We start from the raw sequence: 16,825 nt of genomic DNA on the forward strand, positions 1-16,825 counted from the left end.
GTTTATTTATTTTTGAAATTGTGTTTCTTCATCAAAACACAGTGCAACCAATACAAAAAGCAGCTTTCAAATGATTTCAAAGTTGTTGTTTTTTTTAAAGGAACAGCGCTATAATTTTCTTTTTTCCGATTATTTCTTGGCAGCAAAGAGAAAAGTTGCTTTGTTCAACAAACCTTTCCAAACAATTGCTGACATTTGCTTCAAATTGCACATCTATTGCCTGGGGTTTACCACGGTAGGGGATTGCACTGCCTGAGTTGACAGTTGAGTTTCACGGCGACGGCAGCACACGGCAGGGGAATTCTGCTCATTGGATGCCGCATTGCCTTGTGAGACACTAGTACCACAGACCCGCGTCCAATCCGAGTCTCGCACTTCAAAGCACAACCTGTGTACACACTCTTGGCGCTGGACTTACGGGCATTCCTGCAGAGCGCCTTTTTCCTTAGAAGAGGTGCGCTGCAGAAATGAAACCAAGAGGCAGGCGGGTAGTTTGGTACGGAGAGGAAGTGTGTTTTCAACGCTCAGACAAAAACGCTGCTAAAGCCGAACGGGTGTGCAAGACAAGACACGAAGTCAAAGCTCAGCAGATGCGTGTTTAATGACATGTTTGCAAGTGCACCGAGGTCCACACGTATTTTGATGAGGCAGATAAGTTTATGGATAAACATACTTTTAGATTAATCTAAATAGAATGTCACAAAAAGAGCGTGGAATATTGTGAGCAGTTTTAATCACGTGGAACCCCTCCAATGTGATCAAGTCTAACAGCTGACACACTCAATCTAAATATTAGCATGTAATTATACATATGATAAACCCACAGGCTTCCCAAATAAGTACGCACTTTTACTTTAAAATTAAATATGCAGATGACTACATGTTCCACGTTTACAGCAGAGGATTGAAAACTGGCAGCTGCATTGATGAGTTTTCAGTCGAGTCACGGCACAGCAGGAACTTCAATCAGAATCTAAGGCAAAAGTTTTAATCTGATATTGTGTTTATAAGAGCTTAACATGCAGAAAGGCCTTTTTAGTACATACAAAGCACATTCTTAAATACATTAAACAAAATTTAGACTATAGTACATTAAAAAATAGAAAAAAAAACGAAAGAATATGCCTTTCAAAAAAAAAACAAACAACAACCTTAGTTTAGACCCTAAACTGCTTTTTATTTTACAGACGTTCCTGTTGACTGAGTTACCATCTGAGTCACATTGTGTTGTATTATTGTTAAAGCAAAAACTGCATATATTCGTACTTTAGCTGCGAATTATTGATCGGTCATCTACAGTCTATTTACAAGCTCCCTGCATATAGTCAACCGTCAGACACACACCGGGAGGAAGAATCTCTTGTAGAAGATTCACACTCCAAGTTCAAAAAGTGAGAAATGAGTCAAGATTTTCAAGGCTTAATTGTTAGTCTGACCAAAAACAAATAAATAATAGTGATGTGACTGAAATAGATGTATTATTAAAATGGGTCAATTCTGGCTGGACTTGGCATTCAAGATCGGATTTAAAAATCCAGAAAAGTTGGAGAGAAAAAAAAAAAAAACCCTTATAATTAAATACAGAGATGCGGGTGAGAGAGAGAGAGAGAGTGGGACTTTAGAAACCCAGGGGGTGAGAAGGCACCGGGCCGCCGTTCTCCACCACCGCAGCAGAGATGGACCGCAGGTTGTTGAACAGCTGTTTGGACTGACCGGAGCGCAGCAGCTTAATGTCCTGCATGACCCGGTCATGAGCCTGGAGGATGAAGAGGTCATATTCAACTGATTATTATTTTACATTAAAAGGACTAAAGTTAACGTCACAATGTAGCCTTGTAATTGAAGCTCAAAGAAATGCCACTGGGGTTGGATTCAGCATATCACGCCGAATTACTGTTTTAGTAATATTTAATCAACTACATTCTTATACAAACCACTGGGACCGCTCAATGGTATCGGCAGATGTAAAAATTCCTTCATGTCAAGGTTAGTAATAAGAAACAAAAATGTATTTTAAACTAGAAAATAGAACCAAAATCAGTTGTTCAATCTTTTTCCACCGTTTCTTTTTCTTAAATTTGACTAAATCATAAAATAGGAATTTGAAGAAAAAATGAAAAATCTAAAAATGAAGTACAATTCATCCAAAAAAAATGATAATATAACAAAACCAATAGGAATTTATTAGATCCATGTAAATTTAGAGAACCAGAGGTTATAAGGCCCTGCTATTGGTCGATTCAGGATTTCCCACGTTTCAACTTTTTCTTATTCAAATCCGATCCGCATCCTGAACCCGTTTTGTGTCTCCGTGCTGACGACCTTACCTCCATACACCAGGTGTCACACAGCATCTTCTCGTGCTGAGCTGAAGGTTGGCCCTGACTCAGCGAGCGGGAAGCCCTGCAGAGAGCGGGACAAACGAAACATCCGCATTCAGACTGCGTGGGAGTTTCTATGTCAAGTAGGAGGAGCCGAGAGTCGCTCAGTGGGAGTTCAAATATGCAACTGGGACAACCGAGGACAGGAGACAAAGAGAGGACGTTTGCAGACCTGGACAGGACGACCACCATGGCGTAGAGGTCGATGGCGCAGTCGGCGACTCTCTTCAAAACAAACTGCTCGTCTGAAAAAACAAAACAAAAACAACAACACATCTCATTTTAATATTAAAAGCAAATAAGGAGGCAATGAAAGGCTTCAACCCCCTTCTATGAATGTTTATGTCCTGTAATCACTAATTACAGAATAATCTAAAGCTAATCTGAAACCAGCTGCCAGGTAAACAATTCATGTCTACGACCGACCGTCTCACTCACCGATGATCTTCTTGCCGTGTTTGACCAACAGCTCCTCGATGACGGCGCCAAACTGCTCGATGGCCTTCACCGTCTGTACAGAGGGCGAACAGAAACACACACTCAGAGGAAGACGTGACGGGGTCGGCTGTGGTGGCTAAAGATTATGAACAAGATCAGAAATTGAGCGTTTAATAAGTGGCCTTTGATTTCCTGTCCCGTCTATAGAACCACCTCTGCTTTTGGAAAAAACCAACACACTGGGTGGAGGACGTGTGATGCTTAGAGAGTCTAAAATAGCCACAGATCTTCAGTAAGAATCTAGTATCCACTATTAGAAAACTGAAAATAGGACATGATTGAATAATGATCAAAAACATGCACAGGAAAAAAAAAAAAACACAACAACAACCTGCTACACTTACCAGGTCTCCACTTTGTGCCAGGTTAGGGTGGATGCTTCCCTGCAGAGTCAGACCTGTGCTCAGACCTGCCTTTCTACAAATAGAAAAAAAAAAGAAAACATTAAAACAACTCTTCTGGTGCAGATCCCCCAAAATGTGCTAAAGTGATCGTCGTTCTGTCTGTCTGGTGGATAAGTGCAATTAAATGTGTGAAAGAGATGATTTATCACTTCAGATACAGCAGAAACAGAAAATTATGTTGACCAAAATAAATGAAATAAAATCAGGATGGCAAGTTTTCTGTTCGTCATAAATAGAAAAGAAATGAAAAAGTCTTCAGCCTGTTGGTTTTCTTGGTAAAGGTGTGGTTCTTAAATAAATCGGCTACGTGTTTTAGATCGTTTCTAGATAAAACTGACTGCGCTCTAAGTAACAGTTGGCACAAGCAAGGGAAATTAGAGCATACAAAGAGCTTTGTGCCGAGTTAAAGGCATCCTTATCTCACAGCATCAACAGCAGCAGCTTTTATTGCTGCCACCAGAAGCTCCAGAAGCAGAAACGGAGACACACGGTGCAAAATGTGCTGCAACCTTTTGGCTCTCTTTGTGATTTCTCCTGCTAGCAGCCCGGCGTTGCCTAAGGGGTTCTTCAGGGCCTTCTGTAAGCTCTTCAGCTGGTTCCCGGCGTTCTGCAGGGCCGCAAACACAAACAGTACACACAGGTCAGATTGTTTCCGGGAACTTTCAGCGCTGTACTACCAGATTTAGTTGATTTTTTTTTTTTTTTTTAATCATTTTTATTTGTAAATAAACCAGGTATAACTGTCCTTCCACCCGTAAGGATCTGTAGCGGTTCAAACAGAGAGCGTATCTGATGCCCGCACACAGAGAAACGTATGGGGGCAGGGAGGAGTTGCTTAACATTTCAAAAACAACCAGAAGCTGCAGCGCCCGGAAAAGCATTGAGGAAGAACGGTTTCCAAAGAGTAAGCAGAAAAAAAAAAAAGAGAGAGAGAAAAAAAACCAGACTTCCTCTGCTGTATGTTTCTGAGCCATACTCATAGATAACTCAAAAACCGCAATAAAAGCTACTGAACTCATTCTGTGAAAGTTCTCACGGTACCTGGAAGCCATTGAGAGCCACGAAGAGCCTCAGGATGTCGTTGGTTCCCTCAAAGATTCGGAAAATCCTCAGATCTCTCATCACCCGCTCCACTCCGGAGTCCTGCAGGAGCATGTGAACACACCGGTGCCTTCAGTTTGCTCCAAGTCAGTTCAGTTCAGTCAATATTAATAAGCGAAAACAATAAGGTAAATTATAACCCTCGTAGAAGCTTTTAGAGAAATGATATCAGCTTGATTTGCAGCAGGAATGCGCACAGTGGGCTTTTCAGAACTAATCGCAAAGTTCTTCAATTTAATGTTCGTTCAAAGCTTTGTGTTTTTAGCGCTTTATGATAACATGTAATGTATGGGAGAGGGGCAAGTTGTAACAACCAAAAACAGTGTGTTGAAAAACAGCGAAGAGGCAAAGAGGAACAGAGTCTCTTCCTTTAAAGGCTTCTGGAGTTTTAAGCAGCAGAGAAACTAAACAGAGACAAATTGAGAAGTTTGTCTCACTTTGCTGAAGTGAAACCCCCGAGTCAAAATGAACAACATGTGCAAAAATATGAAGAAAAAAAAAAACATTTGTAAGACAGCATCTAGTTTCACTTATTTATTATGTTGATAATCAAAGAGGACTTACATTAAAACCGCTTTGAGATTAGAATGTCGCCAAAGAGATTGTTTAAATCGGTGTTGAAATTATTAAAGGGAATTACATATTTTAAGAATTTATAACTTTGTCTCATTTAACTAACAACAACCCCCAATAAGTTTCTCAGAACATGAAAACATTGCATTAGGACTTAAAAAAGGTTCTGGGATGTTGTGTTCAAAATGAAATGCAAAAATTGCATTCTATTGAGAAGAGGACTCAGCAACAGTCCAGTCCGTTTCCTCCTCCCGTCTCAGAGACTCATCTCTGGTTTAGGACAGATTATATGTCCAGAATACGTTTCTGACTCAAGTCAAGCTCAATGTTTTGGGAATCCTTCCCTACTACATCTTTTCCTTCCACTCAATTTTCTGCATCATATTTGACATCAGCTGTCTGATGTCATGCTCTTAATTTTCTGAAAAGCTGAAATTTGGGTGTCAATTAGGAAAGACAAGTCTACAATATGTAAAATGTTTCAGTTTTTCAATTCAACTTTTCTATCATATTCGACATTACTGAGCTTCACACCTTTGAGATTTCAGACTCCATTTTGCTGAATTCCCATCAGATTTCAGCAAAAATGGACTTAACTTGAGCTGGTTTCTTTGCTCTAATTAATGTAGAAACCTGCAGAACAGTAACAAGGTCCACCCCTGCAGTCAGTGCACAGCTGTAGGTGTTGTTCCATCTCGAGGCTAACCTTCCACGGTTTCAGAATTCGCTTCAGCCAACCCCCCTTCTGCAAAGTCGGGTTTATTTTAAGCACCGCAACATAAATGTTTACAGAGTTTCACTTCGCCCACAGATCTTCAGCTAGCAAGCGGCTGTCTCTCTTGAAAAGGTTTTGTAAGCTACAAAAGGAAAAATAAATAAATTGCAACAGCAACTTCAGGTGCTAAAATAAACATGGCTAAAGTGTAAATAAGATGCTAATTAAAAACACCTGAGCTACTTTTGAGTGTAACCATAAACCAAGAAAGCTGACATAAGGTTATGTGAACACAGTGTGATGCATCTGAAGCAGGAAAAACAGTGCTATAATTCCCATTGTGGTGCTGCCTGATTTGACTTCCTTCCCCTTATTTACACACAGCAGCACATCAGCAAAGTTTATAGAATCCCAACATTTAGAAGAAGTGGAAGTGAAAACGCCAGCGTGTTTTGCCGGGCAACCGTCCAGCATTTGTTGGCCAATTTATGGCCATTAACTCCCGCTCTCTGTTACAAGCTTGCTATTGTCAGCTGGGGAAGTTAAGCGCCATTTTACTGATCCACCCATCTTCCTAATATTGACTCAGATCGTATTTACTAACCCCGGGGATAGCCCTGATGAACCACAGAAAAGAATGATGACTGTTGTAAACTAGTTCTCAGGGGAATTTTGATTTGAAAGACAGCATCTCCATAGGTATTATAATGAGCTCATGAGGAGTTTCAGGGACTCTCAGCATCTGAGGGGAAAAAAAAAAAAAAAAAAAAGAGGGCTGCGTCCTTGTGGAAAACCCTGCGTCTCCAACGCCGAACCATGGATTCGCTCACGCCGAGCTTACGTACAGCGGCTATCGATCTGTACTGCCAGATTGACAGCCTTCGATTTAAAAGGGGCATCATGTGAACTTCTTCGCATGGCTTTCATGATGAGGGTGTCTGAGTTTGGAAACATTTCTCCGTCGTGCCTGCTGCTAGCATGTGCTTCTTCTAAATGAAAATCAGCACTTCCTTCTTTGATTTCCATTTTGACTTCCAATGATTCACTTCCTACTAAAGAGTCCCCTGGCGGTTGAGGAAAAATTCACAGACGAGCCGCACCGGATTATTAGCCACATGATTCAAAGCGTAGGGAGAAAGTAGCGGTTTATAGTCCAAAAAAAATACTGTATTAAGCTACATTCACCTGTAGGTGGTGCTATAGTAGAAAATAGGCATTATACCTTGTTACTCCAAAGCTTGAAGTCACGTTAACTAAATTAATGAGGGCAAAGTTTCTTAGAAAGATTCTCCAACAGATGAATCACTATGCAAAAGTTGTTGGTCTGGAATATTTTTCACCAGAGAGCCACTCCATCCACGTCGTGTGTGGAGTCAAATAAAAACTCCACCCACGACGCATCATGCAACATTTTTATCTGAATCTCGCCCCCTCTGTGCCAAATAAAACTTGACACAATATACAACAAAGGAAGAAACAAAAAAAGCAAAAAATAAATAAATAAATAAAAAAATTTTAAAAAGCAGATGGGAAGAGCACACAGGGTGGGGTTTTGGAGGTTTCGCAAGGGGAGGGAATACCTGCCGGTTCAGGCTACGAAACCATTATAACTGCTTGCTCAGTAAACAGAAGCAAGTTTTTACTTGCGACTTCAGGTTAAACTTGACAGGATGTGGACCGCACACTCACCTTCATAAAACCCATCCCTCCCATGACCTGAATACTCTCATCTGCCACGGTCCAAGCAGCTTCCTGTTAAAGTGAAAACAAACAAACAAACAAAAAAAAAAACACAAATCAGCCACAAAAACTTCCAATTCCACAATTAGATCAACAACCCTCAAGAATCTCACTTCCCCTCCACTCTTCAGCAGGATGAGGAACATGAATATTGTGCAAGAAGTAATATACATTCTTGAGTGTTTGCATCGACACTCAAGTCCTTAAATATGAAGGTTTGCATGAGCCTCCCTGAGTAGAAGTCGATAAAAATAGCATCAATCACAACAGTAATCTGCTAGACTGAAGGATGTCCGTTTTCAGACTCATTTCTGAGTTCTTACAGAGGCGAAGATCTTGCTGATGGCAGCTTCTATCTGGAAGTCTGTGGCGCCGCTGTCCATGTTCCCGCTGACCATGTAGGCCATCGACTGCAAGCAGATAGAATAAACCCCCAAAAACTATGAACTGCTTGATTCAAATGCAGAACCAGCCATCAGGGCATCAGACTGTTTTACAACTTGCAAGAAAATTGAGTTTAAATAGAATAAGTTATGAAACTTCCATCACGAATCAGGGTTTAGGACAGCTTTTTACTGAGATGGCTCAGTGTATCAAAGTAGAAGTAACTCAGCTGCAGCAGAGCGTAGGAAACATTCGTTTTCGGATGGTCTGACCTCGGTCACGTACTGCAGCATGGTCATGTGGGCCACCTTTTCCTGGATGGCTCCGTAGGTGTGGATCTTGTTCCCAAACTGGGTTCTGTTGGCTGCATGATCGATCTGATGAAGAGAAAGAAGAAGGAGGAAAAATGTGAAGCGCGATTCATTTCTACAGACATCCCAAATAAGGTATGCAAAGTTTAAGATGATGTAACATCTTAAACCGGTAGGTTTCTACTTCTAGTTTTTGCTGCAAAAGAGAGGAAGTTTAAATGCTTCTGGCCGGAGTGGCAAAAACCACCAAACCCCTCGAAGTTAAAGGGAGTGCGACTAAACTTCCTTCAGGCCTCGTCAATAGGAACCTTAAATGGTACTCGGAGCTTAAAATACATTTTAAGGTTAATTAAAAGAGCCTACAGGAGGTTCTGCTTGTAAAACAAAAACAGCAAGAATGTTGTGAGCTGTGCATAAAACTAAAAACCACATGTTGAGAGCATCATGAGCGATACTGCAGGCAGAACACATAGCTATCATATAACTTCATTTCCAGCAGCAGCAACTGGACTAATACAGTGGGGAGAACAAGTATTTGATACACTGTTGATTTTTCAGGTTTTCCCACTTGCAAAGCATGTAGAAGACTGTAATTTTTATCATAGCTACTCTTCAACTGTGAGTGATGGTATCTAAAACAAAAATCCAGAAAAATACAATGTATGATTTTTAAATAATTAATTTCCATTTTATTGTGTGAAATAAGTATTTGATCATCTATCAACCAGTAAGAATGTTGGCTCTCACAGACATGTTAGTTCTTCTTTAAGAAGCCCTCCTGTTCTCCACTCATTACCTGTATTAATTGCACCTGTTTGAACTTGTTACCTGTATAAAAGACACCTGTCCACACACTCAATCAATCAGACTCCAGCATCTCCACAATGCCCAAGACCAGAGAGCTGTGTAAGGACATCAGGGATAAAATTGTAGACCTGCACAAGGCTGGGATGGGCTACAGGACAATAGGCAAGCAGCTTGGTGAGAAGGCAACAACAGTTGGTGCAATTATTAGAAAATGGAAGAAATACAAAATAACGGAAAATCTCCCTCGGTCTGGGGCGCCATGCAAGATCTCACCTCGTGGAGCATCATTGATCTTGAGGAAGGTGAGGAATGAGCCCAGAACTACACGGCAGGACCTGGTCAATGACCTGAATAGAGCTGGGACCACAGTCTCAAAGAAAACAATCAGTAACACTCTACGCCGTCAAGGATTAAAATCCTGCAGTGCACGCAAGGTGCCCTTCCTCAAGCCAACGCATGTCAAAGCCCGTCTGATGTTTGCAAATGACCATCTGAATGATCCAGAGGAGGAATGGGAGAAGGTCATGTGGTCTGATGAGACAAAAATAGAACTTTTTGGTTTAAACTCCACTCGTCATGTTTGGAGGAAGAAGAATGATGAGTACAACCCCAAGAACACCATCCCAACCGTGAAGCATGGCGGTGGAAGCATCATTCTTTGGGGATGCTTTTCTGCAAAGGGGACAGGACGACTGCACCATATTGTGGGAAGGATGGATGGGGCCATGTATCGTGAGATTTTGGCCAACAACCTCCTTCCCTCAGTAAGAGCACTGAAGATGGGTCGTGGCTGGGTCTTCCAGCATGATAACGACCCAAAACACACAGCCAGGGCAACTAAAGAGTGGCTCCGTAGGAAACATCTTAAGGTCCTGGAGTGGCCTAGCCAGTCTCCAGACCTGAATCCAATAGAAAATCTTTGGAGGGAGCTTAAAGTCCGTGTGGCCCAGCGACAGCCCCGAAACCTGAAGGCTCTGGAGGAGATCTGTATGGAGGAGTGGGCCAAAATCCCTGCTGCAGTGTGTGCAAACCTGGTCAAGAACTACAGGAAACGTCTGATCTCTGTAATTGCAAACAAAGGTTTCTGTACCAAATATTAAGTTTCGTTTTTCTGGTGTATCAAATACTTATTTCACACAATAAAATGGAAATTAATTATTTAAAAATCACACATTGTATTTTTCTGGATTTTTGTTTTAGATTCCATCACTCACAGTTGAAGAGTAGCTATGATAAAAATTACAGTCTTCTACATGCTTTGCAAGTGGGAAAACCTGAAAAATCAACAGTGTATCAAATACTTGTTCTCCCCACTGTAGTTGTAGGGTGTTAGAGTGAATCACACTGTTCAGACCTAGTTGTCTCCCATTTAACCATTTCGATATACATCGTCTTACTGATACACATCCTAGACATAAAACTAATAGAATGTAAAGCAGAAGACATTCTTGTCTAATTAGAATAGACTTCCTGTATATTTTCAGCAAATGACAGATTTATAAAATGTTCACAATACCGTCGATTTGAACAAGAAATGACAAAAATCCAACACATCTAAACATCTAGTCAGTTAGTGTGGAACCCCGCTACAGGTTAGCTAGCTAATGCTGGGCAGATTACAGACGAATGAACGGACAGATAGATGGATGGATGATATAACAAATCATCCATCCGCATCCTCTTCTCCAAACTCCTCCAGGCCTCACTGCCACACTGATTTACGTTTTCCACAAAAACCCGATGAAACCAGTAGGAGTGTTTTCTGCCACAGAGCTACAGAATATCACTGAAAAAATACATTTGCAATTTAGTTAAAAACTTTTTGATATTGCTCCTTCTTCAGGGTTCATAAACCAATGAACACATGAATATTCAACATGACGACACCTGAAACTCACAAGACGAGACATGATTTTTGGTTCATGAGAACAAGACGTGGCAACATTTTAATATTTCTCAAGACAAATTCAACAGCATTTCCCATTTCCCAGTTAGTATTGATAACCTGCATTGTGATTGTGATGTAGCTTAATGTGATGCTAGACATTCAGCAGCGGTCATTATAGCAACGCTTTTTGCCTCCTTCAGCATCTGAACAACTTGCATTGCTCACATATTGTTTGTCTTGTTACACCAATAGTTGAAAAAAAATGCTGCTTTTTTGCTTACCAATTATTGGATTATCACTATTACTATTATCATAAACTGTAGGTTCAGAAAAGCTAATTCAACATGAAAACTTGACCTATATCTGACATTAATGCTTTGCTTCTACACGTTTAGTGTTTTACACAATAAACAAAATGACCCTCCACATCAACACAGTGCAGCCCGTTCCGTCTCCTAATATCGTATGAGTAATATTACATGAGAGAGCAGTTGGTTGAGATTTTCTCTTGATCATGCAAATCTGTTGTGGATTGACTCAAGTGTCTTCAGAACAACCATCACTACTGACTCATGCAATAATGTAACTGGATTGCTTGAGGTTAAGGATTTTCTACACATTAACAATAAATGTTTCCCTAAATGCAAAGCAAATCTGACTAAAGCGCAGAGGCTCCAAGTGTTCAAAGGAAACATGCTCTCACACCACCAGCCAATTTGAATCTCAAGCGCCCGACTGCCACTTCAGCAGAAAGCAGGCTGCGGTGAAGCACGAGCTGGGGAATTTCCCAGCCACCCACAAAGAAAGAAAGGCAAGACTGAAACAAACGAGGGGTGTAAAGAGACAATACGGACACGACTCAAAGCGACGTATGGGAAACCTGACGGCCTGTATGAGAAGTGAGCTATGTGTGAAAGGTGTAGAGCTCTGCTGCTGCACGCTCTGCACGCAACTTCCTGTCCACAGCATGTTCAAAGGGGACGCCGGCAGACTCACAGCTTTGGCCATGACGCCCTTCATGGTGCCCGAGAGGGCGGCTGCCATCCCGAAGCGACCGTTGTTCAAGATGTTCATGGCCACTTTGAAGCCGCCGCCCACTTCGCCCAGAACACAGTCGGCCGGCACGCGAACGTCTTCGAAGTAAACCTCGGCCGTGTTGGACGCCTTGATGCCCATTTTCTTCTCTGGGGGGCCACTGCGGGTGGAAGAATAAAGACAGGAGCCGCTTTAGACAGACTTCCTATTATATCTACTAATTAGACAGATTTTGTGCGACTTTTATGACTTTATAGAAGTACAAAACATTTACCCAGTTTGAGTATTTTCCTTTTTTTTTAACTCTATAAATCATAAAACAGAACGCCAGCTGTGTTCTTGTTCGGCATTGAGGTAAAGGATCGTTTTACCATTTTATTGGCATCTGAACAAACTTACATCAATTACTATCTACATTATTTATGAAAGTCTGGTCTCAATTATCTTGGATTAAAAACAGTTCAGTTTATTTATATAGCGTCAATTCACAACAAATGTCATTTCAAAGCCATGTGATTGCATCATGTTGATGACTTTGCTGTCATCCCTCCTGTTTTCTGCTGTTGCTGGAAGAGCAACAGCAGAAATGAACGATCCTCCACCATCTGCTGGTACCAATGACTATTTGATTATTTCCCAAAGTGAAATACTTCAATACTTCTCCAGATTTTTAAAATGATGACATTAAAGTCCAGACTATTCAAGATTAAGTCCTGTTCTTAAAGTTAAGGGGGAAAAGAAAAGTGCTCACTGTGTGACTCCTCCAAAGCTCCTCTCCACAATGAAAGCTGTGATCTTGTCTTTCATCTCTCCGGTTTTAGGGTCCTTCATGGGAGTCTTGGCAAAAACGGTGAAGATCTCAGCCAAACCTCCATTGCTGAACAGAAGATATAAAACATATAGGAAGACAGCAGCACTTAAAGCCCTTCCTGTGTCTAATGTGGTGCTGCCCTCTTATGGCGACAGCCTGTCCTACGATGAGTCCACACCTGATCCAGATCTTGCTGCCATTCAGAGTGTAGAACTTTCCGCAGGAGGAGACGAGAGCGGTGGTCTTGATGGAGGCGGCGTCGGAGCCGCTGGCGGGTTCAGTCAGGCAGAATGCGGCAATGTGCTCACCTGCATGGAGACACGGTCAGAGAAAAATTTATTAAAATAAAGAGAAGATGTAGGTCGTCTTTTCAAGATATTTGTTGTCTGCAGAACTGCTGTATTTTTGGCTCTGGTTTTGATCCAGAAGTCTGTCCAGTTTCTGATCCCGATCACCTGCGGCGAGTTTGGGCAGGTACTTCTCCTTCTGGGCTTTGTTTCCAAACAGCAGAATTCCCTTAAAGCCGATCGACTGGTGAGCTCCCAGTGTGATGCCGACTCCCAGATCGTTACCGCCGACGATCTCAACCAGGCGAGCGTACTGGAAGGAAACGCAACCATCACGTTAGACGTACAGCCTACATGGAACGGTGCAAATGTTTTAAACCACCAATTTCCCTCTTATTTGCATCTAAGCAGAATTTTGTTCAACTAAATTCCCCGTTTTTTTCTTTTCTTGAAATTTTTCTCTCTAATTGCCACCAATTATTAGATATCAAAATTACACTATGAAATAGGGCTGCAACTAATGATTATTTTAGTAATTGATTACTAAATCGATTAGTAATAACTGATTTAGTAATAAATCAGTCTATTATTATCTATTAATATTATAGATAACAATAGACTGAATGATTATGATACATAGATTATCACAGGGTCTGGAAACCTGCGGCTTTTAAGACCCTCCATATTGGCTCTTGATGTGAAATGATTATTATTTTTAAATATAAAGCTGGTAAAATAAGAGTTCCTGTAGTATCTCTGGGTTTTCACGCAATATTTGCACACAGTCCCAACAGTAAAATGACCCACATTGAGCAACAAATATTTTCTTTATTCTGTCTGTTGTATTATTTAATTGCAAACTGATATTTCTTACTAATTTTCCATAAACATGGAAAACTGGAAAGTTTTACGTTTTAAATTGAGACTTTTGCTCAGTTCTGAACACGTCAGATTAGCAGACACTTAACAGATATAAAAGTGAATCGAATCAAGCGGCTGTACCTGGGTGTTTGAGAGGCCGAGGCCCCCCAGGTCAGCCGGAACCTGCAGGCCGAAGGCCCCCATCTCCTTCAGACCCTCCATGGTCTTATCCTCCACCTTCTCCAGAGCGTCGTTCTTAGCAGGATCGTTCACTTCCTGGAAGACAGGAAGCATGAATGAGCCTGATGAGTATTAAACAGGTTGTGAGGCTGAAGATAAAAGAATACATTCTTTAAGGTTTTAAATTACCTCAAAAAACTTGCTGACTGGGCCAACGAGCTCCTGGAGGAACTGTTCTTGCTCCTCGTTCAGAGCTAACACACAAACATAGCTACACCTAATTGTTTTCCAAATTAAAAACCAACAAATTCTCAAATATGAGGAATGTTTGGAGTTTACCTTTGGGGAAGGGGAACACTTGAGCTGTTGCAATTTGTCCTTTGAACATGTTGACGGCAAATGATTTGGATTCCTGAGGAAAAAATTAGACAAGACCAAAAAAAACTAAAATAAATTTGATTTAAATTCTGTTTTCTGTTTCTTACTGTGGCGATAAAAAGCAGAGAAAAAGGAAGCCTACAGCAGCGACGGCCTTATTCTCCACTTTAGCAGCAGCATCACTGCTGACCGCTGCAGGTTTCTCCAACACGGCCTGAGGAAGAGCAGCAAAGAATTTTAAGCTTCATCAACAAATAACAAAAGCCTTAAAAAGTCAGTCAGTCACACTATAATTAGAAAATGTTTGACATGTCCTCAAGCAGCCAACTGGACACACAGGTCAGCAGGAGGAGAGGTGTATTCTGTTGGCTGACGAGAGCAGAAGGAAACCAGACTGAAAGTGTTTAAAGGCCACCGGTTTGGACTCAAGTCATTGTTGTGATTGTTGGGATGTATCGCTTTAGATATGCAATGTCTGATGTTTACAACAACCAATAAAATTAAATAGTTATCGTCACTGGAAGTACTTTACCCTGCTGTAACAGGGTTAAGATTAGAACACTGTTCCAACTTTACCCTGAAAAGTTTTATGTTGAAAAAAATTTGATTTGGAAAACTGTTTCTTCTGCCTGCTCAATTTGATATTTTGCAAGTATGTCCTTTGTATTTTTTCCTCATTAGACCTTTAAAATATCAAAACTTGCACATAACTTTACATTATCTTTGATAACATTTTAAAATATTAAATCAGATGTTATGATCAGTTACTCAAGAAGTACGGAGTACTTTGTACGTGTATTATTTCTGATAATACAAGTAAAAACTACTCACCTCTGCTTGGATTTATACGCAGGCGTTATTGGAACAACTTAACTGAATGATTTGGAGGGGTGAGTGACCACTACTGACAACAAGTCAAATGGCAAAGATCCGAACTACTATCAGCTATTAAAGTTTAGACCTTCAACTAGTTTACCGTCATCACCACAATATGAATATTTATTTTTATAACCGTTTCCACAGTTCCCATTCCTAAAATGTGGATATCATGTTAAATTAATTCAAAGTAACAAACAGAACATTAACGCCCAGGAACTCTGATTAAAAATATGACAAATATGCGTACTTAAATGCATAAAATTGTGGGACAATGCACCACAAACACAGCTAATAAACGGATCAGGTCCACCAAAATTAATATGCAGATGGAAAATATTAAGACCAGGACAGATAAGCAGAGGTCTAGACGACATTATGTAACATAAGAGTGTCATGTTGTGAACTTTTGCCTAGATAACTGCGGGGTGTCACCTTTAATAAATCAGTCATGTGACCAGTGAACTTTCCCCCACTTCCACATAGAGGGCGTTATATCATGCATACTTTATAGCTCATAAGGTATCCACAAAACAAGCAGACTTTATCAAGTAATTACACCCGATAAAAATTAATTAACAAACACAATATATAATATTAAACATACCTGAGCAGCTTGACTGACGTAGAGCCGACCGTTTGGTACGGCGAGTATTATCGCAGGTTGGCGCTGACCTCTGAATGAAGGGAGCGAAGAGAAAACCGTGTTTTAGACTCGGTAGTCATTTCAGACAGAAATCAGGAGATTTTTTACAAAGGTCTGCGGCTTTTCCTCACCCCGACAGCACGGCAGGATTCCTGAGAAGGCATCCGCACACCGCGGAAGACTGGCTCACCTTACGAAGCAGCATAATTGATTTTTGTTCTGAAATAAACAGCAGCATTTAACAACAGCCCATCGCAAAGACAGTGAAGTTTAAGCTTAAATAAAGGCGTAAACAAGGTGAAGACACACCGCTAACGGCAAGTGTTTTTGTAACTATTACAGTTTTAACTCGTCCTCGCTCAACATCCGATAAATGCACGTAAACCGTCTAGTTTTCTCTGTGAATCACGCCAGAAACACCGTAAATGCCAGACCCGAGTTAATAAACGGTGAAACTTTCTCTTCTCACCGAGAAAAAGAGCCGAATAGCCACCGAACCTGATTTCCTTCCGTTGTTACAGCTGCTGTTATTCTTCTTCTTCTTCTGAGGTTTTTGAAGCGCCGACTGTCCACCTCTGTTAGATGGCGTTAGCGCCCCCTGCTGGGCAGTCGTATAAAGGTCCTTCATGTACGGTAGGTATTTTTGCTGCAAGGTATTTTGTTCATTGTGTTGGTGAACTTCAATTCGGTCTTTCACAAATACAAAACAACAGTTACACGGTACACCTCTTCATATTCTTAAGCAAACAAGTTGCATTATTTGAGTCACTCAACAAAAAAAAATATTGTATTTAGTTTAGTTCCTATTGGTTTGGTAAATTACAAGCATTACTAAATCACTCCTCCTGTATTAACATCTGCCCACTGATCTTTCTTTTCTCTGAACATAGACAGTCAGTGAATGCAACTCTATAAATCTGCTGATGTGAGTTTTTTTTAAGTGCATTTC

General features: G+C 40.9%; 1 protein-coding gene across 2 annotated transcripts; it reads right to left on the reverse strand.

Annotated features, from left to right (window-relative positions):
* Window positions 1–578: 578 nt before the first annotated feature.
* acadvl (acyl-CoA dehydrogenase very long chain) lies at window positions 579–16,457 on the reverse strand. 2 transcript variants are annotated; one of them, XM_032582772.1, is made up of 21 exons: window positions 16,346–16,457; window positions 16,008–16,095; window positions 15,838–15,907; window positions 14,497–14,568; window positions 14,316–14,388; window positions 14,166–14,230; window positions 13,938–14,072; window positions 13,104–13,248; window positions 12,827–12,956; window positions 12,589–12,714; window positions 11,799–11,997; window positions 8,069–8,173; window positions 7,736–7,822; window positions 7,362–7,424; window positions 4,325–4,426; window positions 3,793–3,890; window positions 3,224–3,296; window positions 2,820–2,892; window positions 2,554–2,626; window positions 2,328–2,403; window positions 579–1,756 (listed from the first exon to the last, which is right to left on the reverse strand). In XM_032582772.1, exons 2-21 carry the CDS (start codon window positions 16,079–16,081, stop codon window positions 1,619–1,621), a joined length of 1,977 nt encoding a protein of 658 aa, XP_032438663.1. In that variant the 5' UTR covers window positions 16,082–16,095; window positions 16,346–16,457; the 3' UTR covers window positions 579–1,618. The 2 variants fall into 2 exon arrangements, with proteins under 2 accessions (XP_032438663.1, XP_032438662.1); XM_032582771.1 differs by having other exon boundaries at window positions 16,375–16,422.
* Window positions 16,458–16,825: the final 368 nt, after the last annotated feature.

The sequence above is a fragment of the Xiphophorus hellerii genome, chromosome 14, assembly GCF_003331165.1.
Source record: "Xiphophorus hellerii strain 12219 chromosome 14, Xiphophorus_hellerii-4.1, whole genome shotgun sequence".
In the NCBI taxonomy this organism is placed as follows: domain Eukaryota; kingdom Metazoa; phylum Chordata; class Actinopteri; order Cyprinodontiformes; family Poeciliidae; genus Xiphophorus; species Xiphophorus hellerii.